Raw genomic sequence first — 22,400 nt, forward strand, 5'->3', positions numbered from 1 at the left:
AGCAGCAGATTCCAAAGGAATGTACCAATAAAACAAAACAAACACTTTGGGGGGGGGGGGGTGCATTTATTAACATTCAAATTTTCGTGCTTTTAGAGTTTTTCGAAACCACGACTAAGCTAATTTCCACAAACATCAGTCATTTATGAAAAGATCCAAATTGAAAAAGCACGAATGAAAAAAGATGCGAAAACCATAACTTTTTTTCGTATTGTTGCACAAATACCAGGGTCAGCAAACCCCCGAAAACCTCAAACCACAAAGCAAAGAAAGATCTTCCAGTTGTAAAAAGGGACACCTGCCATTGACTTTTACATGATCTTGACAGGTGTTTTTTTATTTTCCGATTTGTTGCGGTTTCGTGACATCATAAATTGTGAAAAAATTGCCATTTTTTACATGAAAATTTAAGTTTTAGCTCAAAAAAAATCTTGAAAGAAAATCGAACGTTAGTAAATGCCCCCTTCAGAGGCACATTTATCAACATTCAAATTGAAAACCACAAATGTCCAGTCATGTATTAAAAGATCCAAATTAAAAAAGCACAAGCTAATTAAAATATGGAACGAAAATTAAGAGAACACGAAAACCATACATTTTTTGCAGTATTTACGTTTTCCTGCAAATCTTCATGGACTCTCAAACAAAACTATAACAAAAAACCTCTAAAAAGCACAAATTAAATAAAGATTGTTACAATTTGCCTAGGACAACTCCCATTGGCTTCTACATGCCTCGCCTCCACAACGTTTAGATGGTGACGTTTTGTATTCGTGTTTATGTTGGTTTTGATGCATAATAAATTGCAAAAAAAATATTTTTTACACAAAAATAAGACAACATGAATCATAAAAAAAAATTAATCTTAGTAAATGTCCCATTAATCTATCCTAAAATGAAAGAGTGAATGGCTTAGGTGCAGAGGGCAAAAAAACGAGTGTAAATCCTGCAACCATTATGGCCTATTGCTGCAATGACTCCTGTAATTACTCCTGCACTAAAGAATGTGGTTATTCCAGCACCTCAGGGTTGGGGCTCTTTGCCATTTTTGTGACTTTATCAGCATTATATCAGAGACCCAAGGCTGTAAGAGAACTATTCCACCCAGAGAATGCTCCCAGCTCTGCTTACTAGAAAAGCAAAACATCCAGAAAATGTGACAAAGTCCATAAAATCTATAACTGGAGCTACAGCTAAACAGACTTTTGGAAAGTTACAAAAGGTATTTGTAGAGAGCCTACTAAAGCGAAGGCAGAAGATCTCAAACTAAAGGGCCAGCTCTCTTGGGTGGCAGTTATGATAGGGGGCTCAGCATGAAGCTAATTAGTGTGAGATTTAGGGAGAAAGTGACTATTTTCACCTTTAGATACATCTAAGATCCAAGCTTGAAAGTTAATTGAGGGATCTAGGAAGATATATTTTTGCCCTAGATATTCTGGCAGGGTCGGACTGGGGGGTGAAGGGCCCACCGGGGCTTCCACCCCAGGGGCCCTGCAGGTGCCCCCGCCGGCTGTGTCCCCTAATTCCCTCCTCCCCACCCCCTTTCAGGGGCCCCCCTCGAAGGGCCCCTCCCCCGACGTCCTCCCCCGAACGCGCGTAATTTAACGCGTCGGGGCAGGAGCGGTCGGGCAGGGGGAGCACAGGTAAGGGTCAGGTCATGCAGACATCAATTAGAAATGATGGCAAATGATGACAATTATCAATTTAAAGTGCATATTATCTCTAGTGATGAGCGAATCTCCGTTCCGTTTTGCTAAAAAATGCGAGAAGCAGGAAAATTCGCAAAATGGCTAAAAATCTGCTAAAAACGTGTTTGCCGCGTGACTTTTTTTTGTCAAACGTGTCTGTTTTTGACACAACAGTGCCTGATTTGACGAAACCACAACTTTGTTTTTGCAAATTTTTGCGTAAGTTTTGCAAAACTGCATTTAATATATATTGCTATGTGTATTTAGGTATTAAACATCAACTATTTTTATTAAAGTAGATCTCATGATGGAGGCCAATTGGCAAGAGTAGATCACAGAGTGACAAAGTCTGGGTACCTCTGGCTTAGAGCCATTCAATGAAGGTCATCATCCGCACTTACACTTACCCATGGGTGCAAGCGATGGAGCTATCAAGCAGCAATATTGTGACCCTTAGGATCCATCCACGAAGCACCTGTACCCATGGGATTTGTTGTGTAAGCTTCTCACTGCAAGTGAAAATCAGATGCAAGATGTACAGCACATGAGGAAGCCCTATACTTCCATAGGCAAGCATTATTATGGCTCCAATGCAAGTTGTGCCCCCAAGTGCTCTCTATCTTCCATGTCTATGTGACATGCAAGCTAAGCAGTATTCATGGGGACATCTATGTGCCACTCACTAAAAGCCTTCTCTGATTGCAATAATACAAAACCCAGGCAGAGCTACATTCAGAGAAAGATACAGCTTTGTGTAATTCAGTAACAACTGCAGAGAAGAACTGCTGTAGGTAGGTAGGTAGACTGAAGAAGGGCAAGATACAGTGGGGTTGGACTATTACCTAACCTGTGGCTCCCAGCACCAAATAATGGAGCTTTGTTTTAACGGCTGAAGGGCCAGACATTGCACTGTCCTATGATATATAGATAACAGGACCTTGCAAACGTTTGTATTGCCCCCAGGTCCCTTGGCCACTAAAGACACACTACAAGGTCAGTTTATCAATTTTCAGTTTTCCTGAAAAAAATTGATCATGATAAGATTATTAAAAAAAAAACCTCAAACTCGGAAATTTCATATTTGTAAAAAAACTTAATTTCAAATTTCCGTGACCGGAGGCATCTGGAAAGCAGCATAAATACATATAAACTGTTTACCTTATACAAGAATATTGAGGAAGACATGAGGGGTTGCATATGTTCCTGTATCAGACCAGAACAATAAATATTCTATTTTCTTTTCATGATTTTTTTTCCATTGACTTCACCAGGATATTTTCTTTCAAATGTTCCAGATTTTTTGTTCTATTGATGAATCTTGAAATTTTAGTTTGGAAAATTCATAATTAAAAAAACGACTTATGAATGCTAGTTTTTTCCTGCAATGTTCTCAAATGCCGGAAAAAAATATGATGTCTAAATATATATATGCAGGTATGGGATCCATTATCCAGAAACCCATTATGGAGAAAGTGCTGAATTATGGCAAGGCCGTCTCCCATAGATTCCATTTTAAGCAAATAAATCAAATTTTTAAAAATAATTCTAAGAACAATGCATATTCTATTTGTTTTCTATCAGAATCACAGCATAGAGGAAGGAAGTCTCTGAAACTCTTACACACATATCCCAGAATGAATCTCTGTGAATTCCTGCTGAATTACTTCTGAATTTATTACCAAACCTTTATTTTCCAATTAGCTTATTAAACATGTATCCCTTGTAAGACAATTCATATCCCCTGTTCTGTTTCTCATCAAACTGGGGAAAGTACGTCCATTCCTCCTTCTCAGCAGGCAGATTGCATATACACAGGCACAGCAGAAACAGTGAGGGCCCTGAATGTGCCAGTGCAGTATTTAGTAAATTCCCCTAATAGGTGTCCATTTTAACCTGTTGTCAGTGGTACAAAAAAACTGACAAGCTGTGATCCTATCATTTTGCTTTAATCTGACTAAGGCCAGAAGACTTTGTTCTTGTTATTCCTGGAGCCACGGGCAATCTCCTTGTCACTCGTGACTATCAGCCACTTTGGTGGGAAGAGGTTTTGATTCTTCCTGCTCTTGCGTCTCCTCTTGGCTGAGTACAGGCTGAAAAACACAATATTCTGTAACTTAGAGCAGAGGAAGAGTGTATAGAGTAATGTGCTACATAAGAACAAAACAGCCTTTGTAAATGGCCATGGTATAATTAAAACATAAAATCAATGTATAATGCAGCTTATTTTGTCTTCATGCTGAAAGTGATGGTCAGTTTCCCTGCAGATAAACAGTACAGCAAAATAGATTATTTTGGATCTGCTGCCATTTGCCCCTGTTCAGAGACCTCCAGATGGAGACAGGTCACCTGAAGGAAGAACTGCCCTTGAAAAATATATATCACCGACGTCTTCTGCATCTGCAGCCAATGAAACATTCCCCTCTGTTAGTTTTGAAGCCTTAATTTGCAAGCAGTTTACAATCTAAGTGACTCAATGCAAGTTCTACCAACTATGACTTATAAAAGGCAAGCCAGCATTTTTCGCAACACACACAATCAAAAGCATGTGAAATGACAAGGGGTGTAAAGAAACAGAGTTGTCTCACCATTGTCTCCTCCTTGCCTGGTGGGTTGCGCAGTAGAATGAAGAGAGGGGCATAAACAAGGTTTATTATACCTAATATCACCATTAACCAGGTGAATCCAATGGCCTTGGCAATGGCGCCTCCACATGATGGGCCTAAGGCATCAGAAAACAAAAATTAAAACCCCAGATAAAGAGCCCTGACACCACCATAATTAACATTTTGATCATATAACATTATTGTATTTCTTTTACATGCTTAATATAATAGCAAAGTTTTATAGGTATGGGACCTGTTATCCAGAATGCTCAGGACCTGTGGTTTTCTGGATAAGGGGACTTTCCGTAATTTGGATCTCCGTACTAAAAAATCATTTAAACATGAATTAAACCCAATAGGATTGTTTTGCCTCCAATAAGGATTAATTATACTTTAGTTGGGATCAAGTACAAGGTACTGTTTTATTATTATTATTATTACTGAGAAAAAGGAAATCATTTTTAAAAATTCCAATTATTTGATCAATATGGAGTCTACATAAGATGGTCTTTTCGTAATTCAGAGCTTTCTGAATAACAGATCCCACACCTGTATAAATGTTTTTAAACAATAAATTCCGAATATAATAAGCCGGAACGCAGCCCTAAGATATGAAATGTTTGGGTTCTATACAGGCTATTGCATCTTACTAGACAGTGGATGTTTGTTGGTTCCAACACTGATGTCAGTACCAATATTAGAACGCATAAGGATTTACGACCAAAAGTGCACTGAGCAAAGTATAATTTTGAGCAAAAGCTGCATTTTTTCGCCCACGATACAGCACCGGGTGGCGGATTCTGTTTCAGCTGGCCCACCCCTGTTCTTTCTCAAAATAACCACTTTATTTAGTTTAGTAAGTGCATTTAAAATTCGGGGATATGTAATAAAATTATGCTGGCAAGCATCCTACAGTACATTTCACTGCTTCTCTATTTTGCCATATTGGACAGGTCAAAGCCCTTCACTGTGGAGCTAACATGTCATCTACATCAGCAGTCCCCAGCTTTTTTGCACCAAGGACCGGTTTCAAACAAGACAATTTTTCCAAGGACCGGCGGGGTGGATGACACGCATTTCAAGCGCATAATAAAACACAATTAATTAGATATATAGCTGCATTGCTATGTGTAGGCTGATCGTATATAATTTCTAAGGGGCCCCATGGGCTACAGGGGCTTCTAGATGAAAGATATGTGGCTACTGGCCTAAGTAGTGATTCCTTTTCTACATTTCTAAGAACAGTCTCAGGTTTGGTGGATTGTTAGCTGTAAAGTCTCCGGACTGGCAGAATCCACCACGTGTCGTGAAACCACAGCCAGGATCAGAGGCGGCCCAGGGAAACACAGCACATGGCCTGCCATTGGTCCGTGGCCCAGTGGTTGGGGAACCCTGATCTACATGATCCCCAGTAACAGTGCAGCACCAGCAACAAAAGTTTTTTTTTTTTTTTTAATTATAACACCTAACTGAACTTCTAAATAGTTACATACCCAGCGCATAACCAATACACAGAGCAATATCGGAGATGGCATAGATGGCCCCATAGTTTGAAGTGTGCCGTATATCGACCAGGTGGGCCATCATCGGAAACATTGATGTCTCAAATAATCCAAAGCCAATTCCCACTCCAGCTTGAGGTGCAATCAGTCCAAAAATATTTCTTGCTAAAGGCAACTACGAGAAAAAAATGGATAATGCAATTAACATAAAAAAACAGAATATACCTTACAGTTATCTCTGTATCCATATGATGTGTTCCGGGATGTAATTGTAATGGGATGCCACAAGGTTAGCTGGATTTTATATTGGCATATACGGCGACTGCTTTATACTTGATTTACAGGTAAGAGTCTTTTATCCATAAACCCATTTTCCAGAAAGCTCAGAATTATGGTAAGGCTCCATTTTAATCAAATAATTTCATTTTGTTAACTAATTTTCTTTGTCTCTGTAATAATCAAACAGTACCTTATACTTGATCCCAACAGGTACCAGACCTGTATTATTTGGAATAGACTTTAATGGTGCCCATTTGTGTGTAACTAATTACGGCTGTATACAGATATTTACATGTACAGTGACCAAGAGCCCTGAACCTAATAATAATAACGATATATCTTCTTCTTTCGTTATATTATTTCTGACTAGTAAATTGAAGGCAGATGAACGCTAAAGTTATTAAATTGTTGTTAATAATGTTTATTGGTGAGGGCAATTGTGCATTTATATACCTTTTTATTGTAGGTTCAATATACATTTCTCTATTTAACTGTATTAATGAAGATAAATACGTTGTGCTTTGGTGCACTCCAAACTACGCCAGATGCACAAAAATGCCTGTGTGTAAAGGCCGTGAAGGAGCTCTGAATTTCATTTATATTGCCAATTATAATACACCTAATAAGCAGGGAATGGTACTTACACACAGGACACTGATTCCTAGAGCCATCATTCCAATCATAATGCATAGCCACCTGGAGTAAGGAAGGAAACCAGGTCACTCATTGGATAAATGGATAATAACTCACAGAAGGGCAGCTCTTATAACAGACTAAAATTACTCACCTCCCGATTTTATGAGCAAACCCCGCGAAAAGATTGAGGCAAATGAAATATGCAAGCATACAGGGAAGAAAAGCCAGTCCTGTTAAAGATATACAAACAAAGTGATTGCAAATATTGCTTGCCTTAGCAAAGAACAACATTTAGGAGCAGATTTCTCAAAATGTGAGTTTACAGCTTAATACATAAAAACCCACCCACGTTCTATTCATTCCTATGGGGTTTTAAGAAGCGCATTTATCAATGGGTGAACTTTTACACCCTATTGATAAAAATCCCATAGGAATGAATAGAACGTGGGTGAGTTTTTATGTAGTAAGCTCTAAACCAGGGGTCCCCAACCTTTCTTACTCGTGAGCCACAGTCAAATGTAAAAAGACTTGGAGAGCAACACAAGCACCATAAAAGTTCATGGAGGAGCCAAATAAGGGCTGTGATTGGCTATTAGGGGCCTCTATGCACACTATCAGCTTACAGGGGCTTTATTTGGTAGGAAATCTTGTTTTTATTCAACCAAAACTTGTTGTGTCCAACAAATCATCACAACATGGGATATAAATTGTTCAATTTGAATGTTACGTGTTGGTACCACTTCTAAAGAGTTAACAGTAACTAAGAAATCATCCCTTCAGAGCTCAAACTGTAAATTTTGAATTTGAGGAGGAATTTAAGCTGGTTTATCCCATGGTTTAGACTCCTGTAAGGTGCTGGGAGTGGCTGGATAGCTCTGCATATACCAACTCTTTATTTAAGCATATTCACATGCCATAATGATCCATCTTGCATTACTACATGTAACAGACCAAAACTTACCAAGCTGATAGGGAGGGGAGCACATGGTTTCCATCATTCTTATTGGTATAGTTGGTTCCATTATGCCAAAGGAAAAATTACAAATACAGAGACCCACTAGGGAAGAAAGAACAACAGGGGTCGTTACTCAGACTTACTCAATGGATACAAATATGCACAATCATTTCATTGGCTTTGATCTATACTGCTCTCCCTCCCTCTAGGGTGGCAAAGAAGTCCTAGAGCTCAGCTTCCCAGCCTTAAAATTGTCAGCTGTGCCTTTTCTATCTTTTGTTGGTTTCAAAATGGTGATAGCAATGCACATGAGCACATAAATAAATAACTTTTATTATACAGCAATATTCTAAGACAACTGACAATGGGACTATAAATAGTAGAAGGCCAGAATGGAATTCAATCAATAAAACTGGAGCTTCAAGGAAGTGCTCTTAAGATATTAATAACTACATTCATATTATCAAGACCTGGATCCCTCTAATTCAGGGGCCCCAACCTTTCTTACTCGTGAGCCACAGTCAAATGTAAAAAGACTTGGAGAGCAACACAAGCACCATAAAAGTTCATGGAGGAGCCAAATAAGGGCTGTGATTGGCTATTAGGGGCCTCTATGCACACTATCAGTGTACAGGGGGCTTTATTTGGTAGTAAATCTTGGTTTTATTCAACCAAAACTTGCCCCCAAGTCAGGAATTCAAAAATAACTCCCTGGTTTGGGGGCACTGAGAGCAACATCCAAGGGGTTGGGGAGCAACATGTTGCCCCCGAGCCACTGGTTGGGGATCATTGTTCTAATTCATGACTTTTTTCTTGTTCATGTATCTAAGCCTCAAATGTCTCTCTCATTTTTCATATAGGCTCATATAACATTATACTCCACAGTAAGTCAATGCTATCTTCATCTTGTCAAACACAAATCTTTGCTGGAGAAACTTGTTCTCACCTGCAGCCACCACAATGTATGGATCCGTGAGGAGAACCCTGTAGGGTGTTTCAGGTACACTCTAGGCGAAAAGAAAGAGAATTATAAATCTCCACGTTCCTATAAACTTTTGTAACTCACTAATAGCATATACACATCAATGCAGATTCTTACCAATGGGGAAAACTTTGTAGGCTTAAGTACACAACACTGGAGTGCTAGGAATAAAGAGAAAGGGTAATGTTATTATAGTTATAATACTCAGTCACACTGTTTGCTGGAAGATAATCTCTAGTGATAAATGCACTAAAGATTTAGGGCTCTGGCACACGGGGAGATTAGTCGCCCGCGACAAAAAGCACAACATTTTTGCCGTTTAGAGAATTTTTTAGAAGATTCGCAAATTTTTTGGCGAAGCAAAATGGCACAGATTCGCTCATCACTACTCCCTATACATCTTTTGGTGCAAAGATTTAATTCTGTTAGGCTTCTAGGTTATTGATAAATTAGATAAGTATGCAGTAGTCTAGGGGCATTTCATCGTACCCAATCATAAAAATGTATATATATACTGTATATACAGTATATATGCATAAGTGTATATATATATATATGCCCACATAGAAAATGAGGATGACCAGATTTCAGGTTAATGATCCAATGTTGAGAAAGAATTCATTGATATGGTGAAACACCTTATCTAGAAAATCTCTGGTGGTGAGAAAAACAAATCTAGATAGAGAGTCAAGGCTAGGGCCCTGCTAGAAGAACCATTAGTAAAACTGGATGATATGCTGCTGATATGTATAATATAATATCAAATACTGTCTGATATATTTATCCTTATAATACATGCTGCATAAGGATCTCCTTGCATTCATCTAGTAAATACCTGCTGCAACTACATAACCAAGTAAATTTATTTAATAAGCAAGGTAACTCAAAAAAAGAAGCTTTTGGTCCTTGCTGAACTGTAGTATCTGGAGTTAAATATGATAGAAGTGCAGACAACCCTTGGGCTCACTACGGTGATATTTCACTCCTGAAAAAACGATAACATCTCCTGTGCTGGCACATTCACTTGATTCCTATGGACATTAATCGGTTGCTTTGAAAGAACATGAAAGCAAAACAGCTAAATTGATTCTTGCCCAATTAGCCAAAGGAGCAAATAGTGCTATGTTGGTTAGCTTCCCTGTAAGAACTGAAGTATTTTCTTACCTCCATCAAGAAGAGCTAATGCAGCTATAACCAGAAATGGAGAAGATTTTCCAACAAATTCATACATGGCAGACCCAAAGGGAGGTCCAGCTGTGGAGACAGACAGTGGATAAGAGAGTGAGTATCTTCTTGGTATTGATTAGCTTTTTTTGAAAATTACAGCTGGACCCTCAGACCTGAGAGCTTAAACTTACCGAGCACCCCAATGGCAACACCACTCATGGCTAAACCCATGGCTTTTCCTCTTTCGACATCATCCGGAAACACTTGTGCCAGCGTGCCCAGAGCTGAGGGGACAGATATATACAATTAAACAAAGAAACAAAAATGTGTCAGATTGTTGGAAAAAACGTGTTTGTGTCCATAATTTCTTTGTTTATTTTTGATGCTAGTCAGTGTTTGTTTTATTGCTTGGACACCTTTGAATGACTGCAGTCTAATATGTTTATCATTATTTTTATTCTAGCCATGCTTCTCATAGTACATACTACTTATAAAGTTACAGGTAGCTCTACAGGTGTTTGTAACATTATTTTCCTACATAGTTTTACTTTACACAGCACTATAGGCTTCACCACCACCGCTTGTTTCATCACCATTTGGGGTATCTTGTATTTTCTAATTTAGTTGGAGTGATGCTTTTCCGTTTGATTACAACTGATTTTCTATTATATGTATTTCCCTTTCCAGATTATAGTAGCTCTATAAGGAAAGAAGTTTTAGAAATCTTTCAGTGCAATTGTGTTGTGTCATTGTGTTTTCTCCATTGAGAAGTAGAAACTTAAGCCTTATCATGCCTCACCAGGTTTGTAAGTGAGCCTCACAAACAAAAACAAAAAGTTGTCTTTCCTAAGACTAAAGTCCCATGCTTGATTTTTACATTGATTATCTGCTGTGGAAAAGCTCCTAATATATTATAACGCACTTCAAAAATGTCTCCTACAGTAGGAATCACTAGATAATAAGGTATATATAAAAAAAAGTTCACTCATCCCTACTTTTGTTTAAAACTGTAGTAAGAGGTTCAAGATATTTTACCCGGCACCATGGTGAAGGATGATCCAATTCCCTGGAACCCCCTGGCCACACAAAGAAGGGCATATGAGTTGGCAAAGGCAAACACTGCAAAATACAAAGATGCGTCAGTGTAAGAAAATTCATGGCATTACTGCCCAAAAACTCATAACCGCCAATGCTGCACGGGTTATAGGTCAGCCGATGCGATGCTATAATAATAAAAAAATACACGTTTAAATACTGTTATTACTTAAATTCATTTAAGAAGAAGAGCTTTCTCATTTAGACTTTGTATATGAGTGTTTGAATTAATTCCCACCATGTGGGACACAGGTGGAGATGAGAAGATACTTACAAAGAGTGGAGACGACCACAATTACGAAGCCAAAAAACATTGGGGCATCATATCCAATCCTGGGGGGGAAAAGAGTAAAAGTATATGAAGGAAGTAACTTAAATGTGTTTCTTTTTTTAACTTATGTCAAAAACAGAAAAACTCATTTCTAAATAATGAAGAAGATCCATCCACAGAACCTGATATTTTGGCCTAGTACTTCATTTCTTAAAAGAGCTGTAAAACAAGGGGCTACAGAAGCCCAATAATACAAACTCAACTGACTACAATGAAGACCCAACCCAAACTGCTTAGGGAGCAAAGGAAGGAAGTCGGGTTGTCTAGATAGAAGACTCAACCAAAGGAAAATGAAAATGTGGTGTAGCCCAAAAATACAGAGTCAACTGCTTAGGGAGCAAAGGAACACAGATAGAAGACCCAACCAAAAAGAAAATTAAATGTGGTGTAGCCCAAAAATACAGACTCAACTGCTTTGTCTAGCAAAGGACGTTGGGTTGTCTAGATAGAAGACTCAACCAAAGGAAAATGAAAATGTGGAGTAGCCCAAAAATACAGACTCAACTGCTTTGTCTAGATAGAAGACTCAACCAAAAAGAAATTAAATGTGGTGTAGCCCAAAAATACAGACTCAACTGCTTAGGGGGCAAAGGACATCAGGGTTGTCTAGATAGAAGACCCAAGCAAAGGAAAATGAAAATGTGGTGTACCCCCAAAAATACAGACTCAACTGCTTTGTCTAGCAAAGGACGTTGGGTTGTCTAGATAGAAGACTCAACCAAAGGAAAATGAAAATGTGGAGTAGCCCAAAAATACAGACTCAACTGCTTTGTCTAGATAGAAGACTCAACCAAAAAGAAATTAAATGTGGTGTAGCCCAAAAATACAGACTCAACTGCTTAGGGAGCAAAGGAAGTCGGGTTGTCCTAGATAGAAGACCCAACCAAAAAGAAAATGAAATGTGGTGTAGGCTGATAGAATGCTTTTAGTATAAAAGTTATGATTTATACAAGCTCTCCAAAATTCAGCTAGAATATATATTTTCAAATCTAATTTGTTGGCTTTACCTGGTAACGAGTTTACCCACAATGGGGTTAAACAGAAGCTGAAGAAAGGCTTTAATTGCAAGGAGAAGACCCACTCGCACATTCTCTTCGTTTAAAAAGTCCTTCCCCTCATAGCAGTTCTTTTTATCTCCAGGACTTTCAGTAATATTAATGATCTGGTCATGGTAAGGTCCTTTTCTTGAGTCTTCAAGGTGTGAAAGATTAAAAATGGAATCATAGTTGGAGACAGGATACTGACCGGAGGAGTTCTTAAATGTTCTGTTTCCTCTCCCATACTCAATGTGATAAAGTAAAGCTGGGGCGATTGGAGCTGCAAGAAATACACATGTTAGTCTGTGATTATTCATATGATTATGATTTCATTCTACCATTGAATCTAATTATCTCCTGTATATCCTCATCATCTATCTTACTGTCTCTAGATTGTCATGTTATATAATGGCCCTTGTTCATCACATTTCCTACTTCTTTTGAGGTGCCTTCTCATTCTTCATTTTCTCTTTTCTGACATTTTAAATAACCAACAAGTCATGGGGTTGATCAGCTGGATAATATTGGATTGTATGGTTGGATTGATATCCAGGTGTATGCTTTTACCGTTTCAGGTCAGCCAATGGCCAGAGAAATATGTTGTCATAGCAATACAAACAATACCCCTAGCTGGTGGGGCCCACACTTGCATGTATGACAGGTATTTGTACTGGGGCCTGATTCAGCTACAATCCATAGATGGTAATAGAAAAGCCATAGATTGATTCTGTTGTACTGAAAGTCCTAGCAGTAACGGCCTAATATTTTCTTTGCCAATGTAATTATTAAGAACGTAAAGGTTTCTTTACTAATGTAGGCACCACAAGGTTTGTGCCATGTAATGAAGGTGCAGCTGTTTAGTAACATTTAGGTGCAACTTAAACTCTATTAAATTGCATTTTATGCAGAGTTACAGTATACAAGCCATACATAGGCCTACAATACATGGAAACATACCAATAATAGTGAACAGAATGCAATCCACAAACATAACCACTGCAACCACCAACAGGATCGGAGCCCGGGACTCCCATGTTTTCTTCAACCACTGACAACATGGGGAACATCTTGCCATTGTGTTATGGAACCGATTACGCCTAAACATGTAAACATAAACAATTCTTAGCACAAAGAACCCAGGCATTTAAATAAGATATTAAAAAATACAAATGAGGAAAATGAGGACTAATTGCAGACTGTATTAGAATACTATTGTCTACATCGACACTAAGGTTATTTTAACTAGGGATGCACCAAATGCCGGATTCGGTTCCGGATTCGAGCCAAATCCAGGCTTTTTTTTGAAGGATTCGGTTTTGGACCGAATCAACGGTCCCGGCGATTTTTAACCGACCCGATTCAGATTCGATTTAGGATTCAGTTCGGGATTCGGCACAATCCGTCGGGGTAAAGTGAACTATCCATTAAATGGATAGTAGAAAAAGTAGAAAAATGTTTCCTGCTTTTCTAACTTTTGATCATTTTGATAACACTTATGTTTCAAAGAAAGATTTCCAGTTCCAGTGCATTTTTTTCATAGTTATCAAGAATTTCAACATTTTTTCATGGCATCTGGTTACATTGACCATAATGTGTGTTGTGGGACAGGGACTGAATATTGGAATGGAGAACAATTCCTTCCTTCTTTCCTTCCTTCCTTCCTTCCTTCCATGCATCCTTCCTTCCTTCCATCCTTCCTTCCTTCTTTCCTTCCTTCCTTCCTTCCATCCTTCCTTCCTTCCTTCCTTCCTTCCTTCCTTCCTTCCTTACTTCCTTCCATCCATCCTTCCATCCTTCCTTCCTTCCTTCCTTTCCTTTTGTTTACCTTTCTTTCTTTCTTCCCTCAAACTGTATGTATGTTTTGTCAGGTGTAAATAAACCCTATCATAAGTTTGTATTATATCTCATACAGGAAAAAGTATACAAATACGATTTCTAAAGTAGCAGGATTTGGAGCCCAAAACCATTGTGCACAAACATTTATCTGGAGTTTCCTAAACATTATGTATATTACAGTTACATTAATATTTGTATATTTTGGGTCATAAACCTTACTGCTATTTTTGAAATAGTATTTTATACCCACAGGCACACATTCATATATATGCTCCATTTAGTATTCATAAAGCACACTATTGCTCAAATCACTCCCACTGCAGTTTAAATAATGTATGTAATAGAAAGACTGGTAGAACCTGTGAAACTGACCTTTCCCAATCACTGCAAGGGGCTGTTTAATTTGTTTGTAGAACTGAGTTTGGGTGCCTAAAGGCAAATTTTTCCGCAGCAAATTTTTTCATGCGTTTCGCAAAACAATCCACCAGTGGCAAAACGCATAAAAAAATTCGCCACGCGAAAATTCCCCGCACATCCAAATAGTGACACAGGCTTCAAAAAATAATAGTCGCGGGCAACAATTTTTTTGCCCGCACAACATTTTTGCCGTTTCAGGGATCTTTCAAAATTAGTACGTAGCGTATTTTCTGCCGAGTGTGATAACTCTAGCACTTCTTTTTTTTTCTTACTTATATTTTTATTGGTTTTTGGGGGGGGGGTTTGCAAATAAACATTTATACAGCACCTCTCTAGCACTCTGTGCTCTCCCAGGGCAAAATGTCGCCAGTTTTATGCTGCCGATTGTCACGTGCGTAATGTCGCGACCATTAGCGCATGCGATAAATAGCGTGCATGCGAAAAATACCGCCACGCAATTTATCACGACAAAAATATCGCATGACATACCGTGCGTAAAATAGCGCAGGTATGCTTATAGTGAATCGTGCGAAAAGTCGCGAAAATTAAGACGCGATAAAAATTTTAACGCACGCTATAAATAGCGCACGTTTTACTCTCACTTTAGTGAATCGGGCCCAATGTCTCTACCCTAATGTCTCTATAGTAGTAGTTCTACCTAAAATTATCCTAAAATGAACGAATGAATGGATACATAAGGGCTTCTGTAAAAGGTGGGAGGTCACTATAGGGAGAAGACAGGATGTCAAGGTTGATTTTAGCATAATCTTATTTTATAAAAGTAATCTCTAAATTTTAATACCAACCAGTAGGATACAATTATAGGGGGTGGCTGTTTTAATTCAGTAACATTGATCTACCTTATTTCTTCTTCTCCTTTTTAATTTATCTATTTTCAATTCTAAGGAGCCTTGGATCTGTGTTTTTTTAGGCAAGGTAGTTCTCTCAATAGAAGTAGGGAAGGTAATATACAAGACCACAGTCCTTGGCTTCCTGTCTTCTGCCTCTTGTGAGTTCCCAGGGATTATATAGCAATATCAATGAGACAGCAGCTTTGGGAGACTTCTGCACTCTCTAATTTTTACATTTCTCAACCTCTATAATAAAATCCAAAGATCCATATACAGGTATCGGACCCCTTATCCGGAAACCCATTATCCAGAAAGCTCCGAATTACGGAAAGCCCGTCTCCCATAGACTCCATTTTAATCAAATAATTCAAAATTTTAAAACTGATTTCCTTTTTCTACGTAGAAATAAAACAGTAGCTTTTACTTGATCCCAACTAAGATATAATGAATCCTTATTGGATGCAAAACAATCCTATTGGGTTTAATTAATGTTTTATTGATTTTTTAGTAGACTTAAGGTATTGAAATCCAAATTACGGAAAGACCCCTTATCCGGAATACCCTTGGTCCCAAGCATTCTGGATAATGGGTCCTATACCTGTACAACAATTCCTAAAGTAGCAGGATTTGGAGCCAAAACCACTGCTCATCACCCAAACAAATCTGGACTTTCCTGAATATTATATATATTATAGTTTCATTAACATTTGTTATATTTTTGGTTAGAAACCTTACTCTTATTTCTGCAATATTATGTTATACACACTGAATATATACATACATACATACTGTAGTCATAATCACATAAAGTCTTTATTAAGTTCTATGTGACATAACTCTTAGTTCTTTTTCTGCGAAGTTCTTCCCTAAAAAGGCTCATTTGTCTTTCATACTTTCTTAAATCAAATATTAGACAGGGATATATTAAAGCCTTACCTCCTGTACTAATGTTGGTGAATTTCTGTGTCCCGATCCAGTTAGTATGAGATGTGCAGCCAAATGGATTTCATCATGTAACCCTGTCAGGTGTCTGTATCACTGGAACAGAGTATTCATAAAGCGCAACATGTGTCTTCCCCTCAAATTACCCTCAAAGTGGTTTGAATAATGTTAATAATGTAGAAATACTGAAAGAACCAGTCAAACTGACCTTTCCCAATCAGTGCAAGGGGCTGTTTAATTTGCTTGTAGAACTGGGTTTGGGCGCCTTAAGGCTAAAGCTGCCGACAGGGAAACTGGGGTATTCTATGGTGTTTTTGTGCTTCAAAATATATGTTTTAATGTAATTCAGGGCTGTACGAAACATATTGTAGGCATAGTGGGTCCTTGTCCTGCCCAAGTCACAAACCAATGACAGCTCCTGGGCCACTACTAATGTATATGGGTGCCCGGCTGTTCCACCTAATACATAAATAATACTTTCCATTTCAAGGGAAAAGTTCATTTTGTTGTAGCAGTTGCGCCTTCTCGTATTGCTGTCATAGTGAAACAGTCTTTTGAGAATAAAATGGAATAATATTTTGTATTTTATGCTAAAATGGATAAATGAGTAAATGCCTGAGGGCTGCTGTAAATGGCTGGAGATATAAGTGCTAAGTCACTAGAGTGGGGCAAGGTTCATAGAGCAAAAGAAAGCCACATGGTTCCTTTTTCCCTTCCTCCCTCCCCACAGGCAGAGGTTCCCAATGAGGTGGAAAAATGCAATGGGGTGTTGGGTGGAGTAGGGGTAAGGGTGATGGACCCTTAAGGTTGCAGCCCAGTGGGCCCTGGACACCCCAGTCTAACACTGGTGGATGTAACTGTGGATGTTAGGTGTAGAGAGCACATTGCATTAAAAGAAAACTATACCCCCAAACAATGTAGATCTGTATAAAAATACTGTATATTGCATAAACAAGCTCATAACTAAATAAAAATAACCCATTTTCATAAAAATAATAATTTATGCCAGGGGGTAAACCTAAATAGAAAATTGCTATTTTAAGAACAAAGGGCCTGCTCCAGGTATCTTATGATTAACAGTGCACACATGCAGTACATGCTAGGCCCCATCAGCCAATTAATGGACAGAGTTCTGCCTTTTGCTCCCACACTACTTCCTGTTACAGTTAGAGCTGCATTATTTCCTGTCAGCTGATCTCTGAGGGAGCTCACAGCCATCACTAAATGGCGGCTCAAGGGAAAAAGGGCAATATTTACTGATACATATATTTCAGTTTGGTGAGATTCTTAAATAGGCCACTTAATACGATATAAAATCTGTTGGTTAAGTATTCATTCTGGGGGTACAGTATTTCTTAAAGTGAGTGGCTCAGCAAAAGCTATAAGACCAGCAGGTGTTTGTAGCTCGTCCTCCCCATCTGGATTGTGCCATGCACTGGCCAACTTATATATAAGTACATTTAAGAAGTACAGGTATGGGATCCCTTATCCGGAAACCCGTTATCCAGAAAGTTCCAAATTTCGGAAAGGCCATCTCCCATAGACTCCATTATAAACAAATAACTGATTTCCCTTTTCTCTGTAATAATAAAACAGAACCTTGTGCTTGATCCCAACTAAGATATAATTACCCCTTATTGGGGGCAGAACAGCCCTATTGGGTTTATTTAATGGTTAAATGATTCCCTTTTCTCTGTAATAATAAAACAGTACCTGTACTTGATCCCAACTAAGATATAATTACCCCTTATTGGGGGCAGAACAGCCCTATTGGGTTTATTTAATGGTTAAATGATTCCCTTTTCTCTGTAATAATAAAACAGTACCTGTACTTGATCCCAACTAAGATATAATTACCCCTTATTGGGGGCAGAACAGCCCTATTGGGTTTATTTAATGGTTAAATGATTCCCTTTTCTCTGTAATAATAAAACAGTACCTGTACTTGATCCCAACTAAGATATAATTAATCCTTATTGGAGGCAGAACAATCCTATTGGGTTTATCCAAATTACGGAAAGATCCCTTCTCCCGAAATCCCCCGGTCCCCAGCATTGTGGATAACAGGTCCCATACCTGTAAATCTATATACATATATGGGTATGATCTGAAGTATACTATTATTCCTGTGTGACATTCACTTGCAAATTCTTTCTCTGTTCCATACACACTTATTCCCTCCTCATTTACACTCACTTTAGACAGGGAGAATAAGAAGCAATCTATGGGCCTTACATAGTAGTAGAAATGGCTTACCTCCTGTTTGAATTGATCCAGTTCTATAGCAATACTGCATTTGTCCGTATGGTACCCCAGTTAGCATGCCATCTAAAGCCACATAGATCTGATTTTAAACCAAAAGTCTTACTGAACTTATAGTACAGGTAGTTAGAAAGTACAATCCACCTTCTTTCCCACCAGTAAGGCAAGTTACAGAGAACCAGGCAGACTGGATTTCCTGATGACTCTGCAAGCAGTTTTACATTTCTCATAGATTTTTCAAATTTTTTACAATTAGAAGGAATAAGCCCAAGTGATGTAAAACAGTGGTGTTGGGTTATTGGGGTATGTGTTTGTGGTGAATAGGAGGCAATCATTTAAATAGGATAAAACAATTCTAATATAGGCATGGGACCTGTTATCCAGAATGAGGGGACATGCCATTTTCTGGATAAGGGATCTTTCTGTAATTTGGATCTCCATACAATAAGTCTACTAAAATTATCAACATTAATTAAACCCAATAGGGCTGTTCTGCCTCCAATAAGGATTAATTAGATCTTAGTTGGGATCAAGTACAAGGTACTGTTTTATTATTACAAATGAAAAGGAAATCATTTTTAAAAATTTGATTTATTTGATTATAATGGAGTCTACAGGAGATTGCCTTCCCGTAATTCATGGATAAGGGATTTACAGATAATGGATAATTTGTAACATGTATGTAACCCTTTCTTGGCCCACTCACTTATTCTGGGCTGTATATAGGCTTTAGAACAGAAGATCTGGGTTCCCTTTGCAGGTAAAATGTACTGGGACTGGGATTTCCCCACTGAGGAGCACTCCTCAAGGGGATTTCCACTAGGAAATAATCACACACAGTTTGCAGCAAATATCAACTTTATATAATGAAGTGAAAATGAAATAGCATTAACATGCAAACAGTAGTAGCCCTGCTTTGGAAACCTGTGGGATATACCCATGAGTTAATGCAAAGTCTCGCGTTTGCATGCGTATATCGGCTACATGTGCCTGCACCCGAGCGTATCTCATTCATTCGGGTGCAGGCACATGTAGGAGGTGTAGGGCGGAATTTTCAGCAAGCGCTTTTATGCTTGCCGAAAATATCCGCCCTACGCCTCGTGTGGCATAAGCCTAAAGCTGGAACAGCTGTTTCAGCCACTGCTCACTCGAATTCAGTCTCAACTGCTTGCAAACAGGGGATTCCTTTTCCCCAACTTCACTAGAGCTGGAGGCAGCCTCTAGGGTACTCGCTTTACTGGGGCCCTGTTGATCCCAGGCTCAGTAGACTTCCACCTGGGTCAGCAGATGCGGCCAAAGGGGAAAACCCATCCCCCTGCTAAGCTATATCAGAGTGCCAAGGGAGTGGTCTCCCAGTTAACCCATAAGACACATAGGCAAACTCTAAACTGATACATGGGTCTTTGCCCAGTAACAGCACAAACCATGGAAATTTGCAGGCCTGGTTATATTGGCCTCAACCCCCAGCAACGCCTGGTAGGTCATGTGTCACATAAGACTCTTCTCACTCAAGGTGGGCCCCCGTTACTGTTGGAGGAAGGGTTAACCAGGGTCAGACTGGGCCGGTGAGACACTAGGAAAAAGTCCAGTGGGCCCAATGGCCCTGTCAACCCAGGCTTACCCACACTAACACGGCAGTAGTGTACACAACACCCAGAGATATCACTGCCTGCCTTGGTGCCGATCCCCAGCTCTAGGTAAAGCTCAAGAGGTGTATTTCTCCAGGAATCTATCAATTCCTGACCATGACCATTTGATTTCCTATTCTGGCAGCAGTGACATTGCAGGATACTTACCCTTAATAGCCTCCTTGTTGGAGCCTCTGCCTGCTCTACTAACTACCCTGATCCTGCCTCATTCTTAGAGTGAGCTATTACAAAACTATCATAGCAATTTTCCTATTGGAAGCTACCTCTGTTATTGGCCCTATCAGCACTACATCACTCCCTCCTGCTAGTGTATAGACCAAAAGAGGCCAAGCACATGGGAGCTGTGCTGCCCCAGCAGTTAATAGTTGTGTATTAGCTTTAAATATCATGGTTTAAATGCCAATACATTGTTATACTGCCACCTAGTGACCAAGGTCATATTGCAAGATGTTTATTTCTAAGTCTGTAGACCAAGGGTGCCCAGACTTTGTCACCCTGTGATCTACTCTTGCCACCTGGCCTCCATAATGAGATATATATAGCAATATATAAATGCAGTGCCAAATTCACATTTAATGCCCACATAACATTATTCAAGTGCCAACTTCAAGTTTAATGTAAAGGGATTGTAGCAGTTTTTACTTCCCTTCTTCATGGCCCACTTTGTAGTCTGCTCACAGAAACATATATAAAGTGGGAACAGATATATACAGTGGCCCGGTGGGGACAACCTTCTATACTGGGATGAAACTACTGTACAAAGACGGATGGCTTGAGCAGCTGCACTGAAAAGCTCCAGTATGCTTGGGGGGAAAGTGGCGGAATGTCATCCCACTGCATTCCACCTCGAGGTCTACCAGAAACTTTAAAGTGATCTACTGGTAAACCGCTATCTACCTTTTGATCACCCCTGCTGTTGACTTTCCCATTCCCCTTCCTTTTATGTGATGTCAGTTCTTCCCATCATTCCTTTCCTGTTCCTACTTTCCACGTGTGAGGAGCTACTCCAGGGATTAGGAAAGGAATATTCTTTTTGACCTCTGGCATTTGTTCATCCACTCCAACATTTGTATATCCAATCCAGCAATTATACATCTGCTCCAAATAAAGAACCTTTGTGGATTCCACATTTGAGTTCTGCTATCTGGCAAAGATTGCCCACAGTGGTTGTGCCCAGCTCCATACAGGCCCAGGGAGAGAGGTCTCAGGGGAAACTCAGCCATTATCACAGCAGTTGGAGTCAGAATAGGAGCTTCTGTCTTTATAAACTAGGGATTTATGGTGGCCATACACAGGTCAATTTTTAGACCAATTTGGCAGCTTATCTGCCCATGTATAGGCACCAACGACGGGTTTCCCCGACTGAAATTGCCCAGATCTCTATCGGGCAGGTTTGATTTTGCCATCGAATCGGGCACCGCAGCGGCTTGTTGATGCGGCCCCCGAACCGACTGTGCCTATACTCGCCTTTTTCGATCATTTGGCCCGATATCACCCACCCGTAGGCAGGGCCACCATCAGAAATCACGGGGCCCCTCACAAAAAATTTTTCTGGGCCCCCCTCCCACAAATAGAAAGGACTCACAGACATGAGAGATTGGTAGCCAGCAGGCCCCCCCTAGTACATTGGTAGCCTGCAGTGCCCCCCCTAGTACATTGGTAGCCAGTAGTGCCCCCCCCTAGTACATTGGTAGCCAGCAGGCCCCCCCCTAGTACATTGGTAGCCAGCAGTGCCCCCCCTAGTACATTGGTAGCCAGCAGTGCCCCCCCTAGTACATTAGTAGCCAGCAGGCCCCCCCCCCTAGTACATTGGTAGCCAGCAGTGTCCCCCTAGTACATTGGTAGCCAGCAGTGTCCCCCCCTAGTACATTAGTAGCCAGTAGCGACCAATAAGATTACCCCTGACCACCAATGACAGGGCCCGGAATTGATTAAAGGGGGCCCGAGCTACTAAGAAAACTGTAGCACCGCCGGGCCCCCTTTTAAAGTTAAAATCGTCCGGGCCCGGGACAACTGTACCCCCTGTGCCCCCCTGATGGCGGCCCTGCCCGTAGGTGGGGATATTGGGAGAAGATCCGCTCTCTTGTGGACCTGTGGCCAGTGTATGGCCACCTTTAGTTCCTCTCCAAACCATGATTCAGCTCACCCATAGCTGGCCAAGCCAATAC

At 39.8% G+C, this 22,400-nt stretch overlaps 1 protein-coding gene across 2 annotated transcripts; it reads right to left on the reverse strand.

Moving 5' to 3' along the window:
• Window positions 1–2,761: 2,761 nt before the first annotated feature.
• slc18a1 (solute carrier family 18 member A1) lies at window positions 2,762–18,758 on the reverse strand. Of its 2 annotated transcripts, none has more exons than XM_012959124.3 (16): window positions 18,578–18,758; window positions 16,316–16,417; window positions 13,233–13,372; window positions 12,246–12,555; window positions 11,182–11,240; window positions 10,848–10,931; window positions 10,004–10,096; window positions 9,810–9,899; window positions 8,763–8,806; window positions 8,610–8,670; window positions 7,670–7,765; window positions 6,860–6,938; window positions 6,717–6,768; window positions 5,785–5,968; window positions 4,274–4,407; window positions 2,762–3,778 (listed from the first exon to the last, which is right to left on the reverse strand). In XM_012959124.3, the coding sequence occupies exons 3-16, from the start codon at window positions 13,348–13,350 to the stop codon at window positions 3,698–3,700; spliced, it is 1,485 nt and encodes a 494-aa protein (XP_012814578.1). In that variant the 5' UTR covers window positions 13,351–13,372; window positions 16,316–16,417; window positions 18,578–18,758; the 3' UTR covers window positions 2,762–3,697.
• Between the last annotated feature and the right edge of the window lie 3,642 nt (window positions 18,759–22,400).

This window comes from Xenopus tropicalis, chromosome 3 (genome assembly GCF_000004195.4).
Source record: "Xenopus tropicalis strain Nigerian chromosome 3, UCB_Xtro_10.0, whole genome shotgun sequence".
Classification (NCBI taxonomy): Eukaryota; Metazoa; Chordata; class Amphibia; order Anura; family Pipidae; genus Xenopus; species Xenopus tropicalis.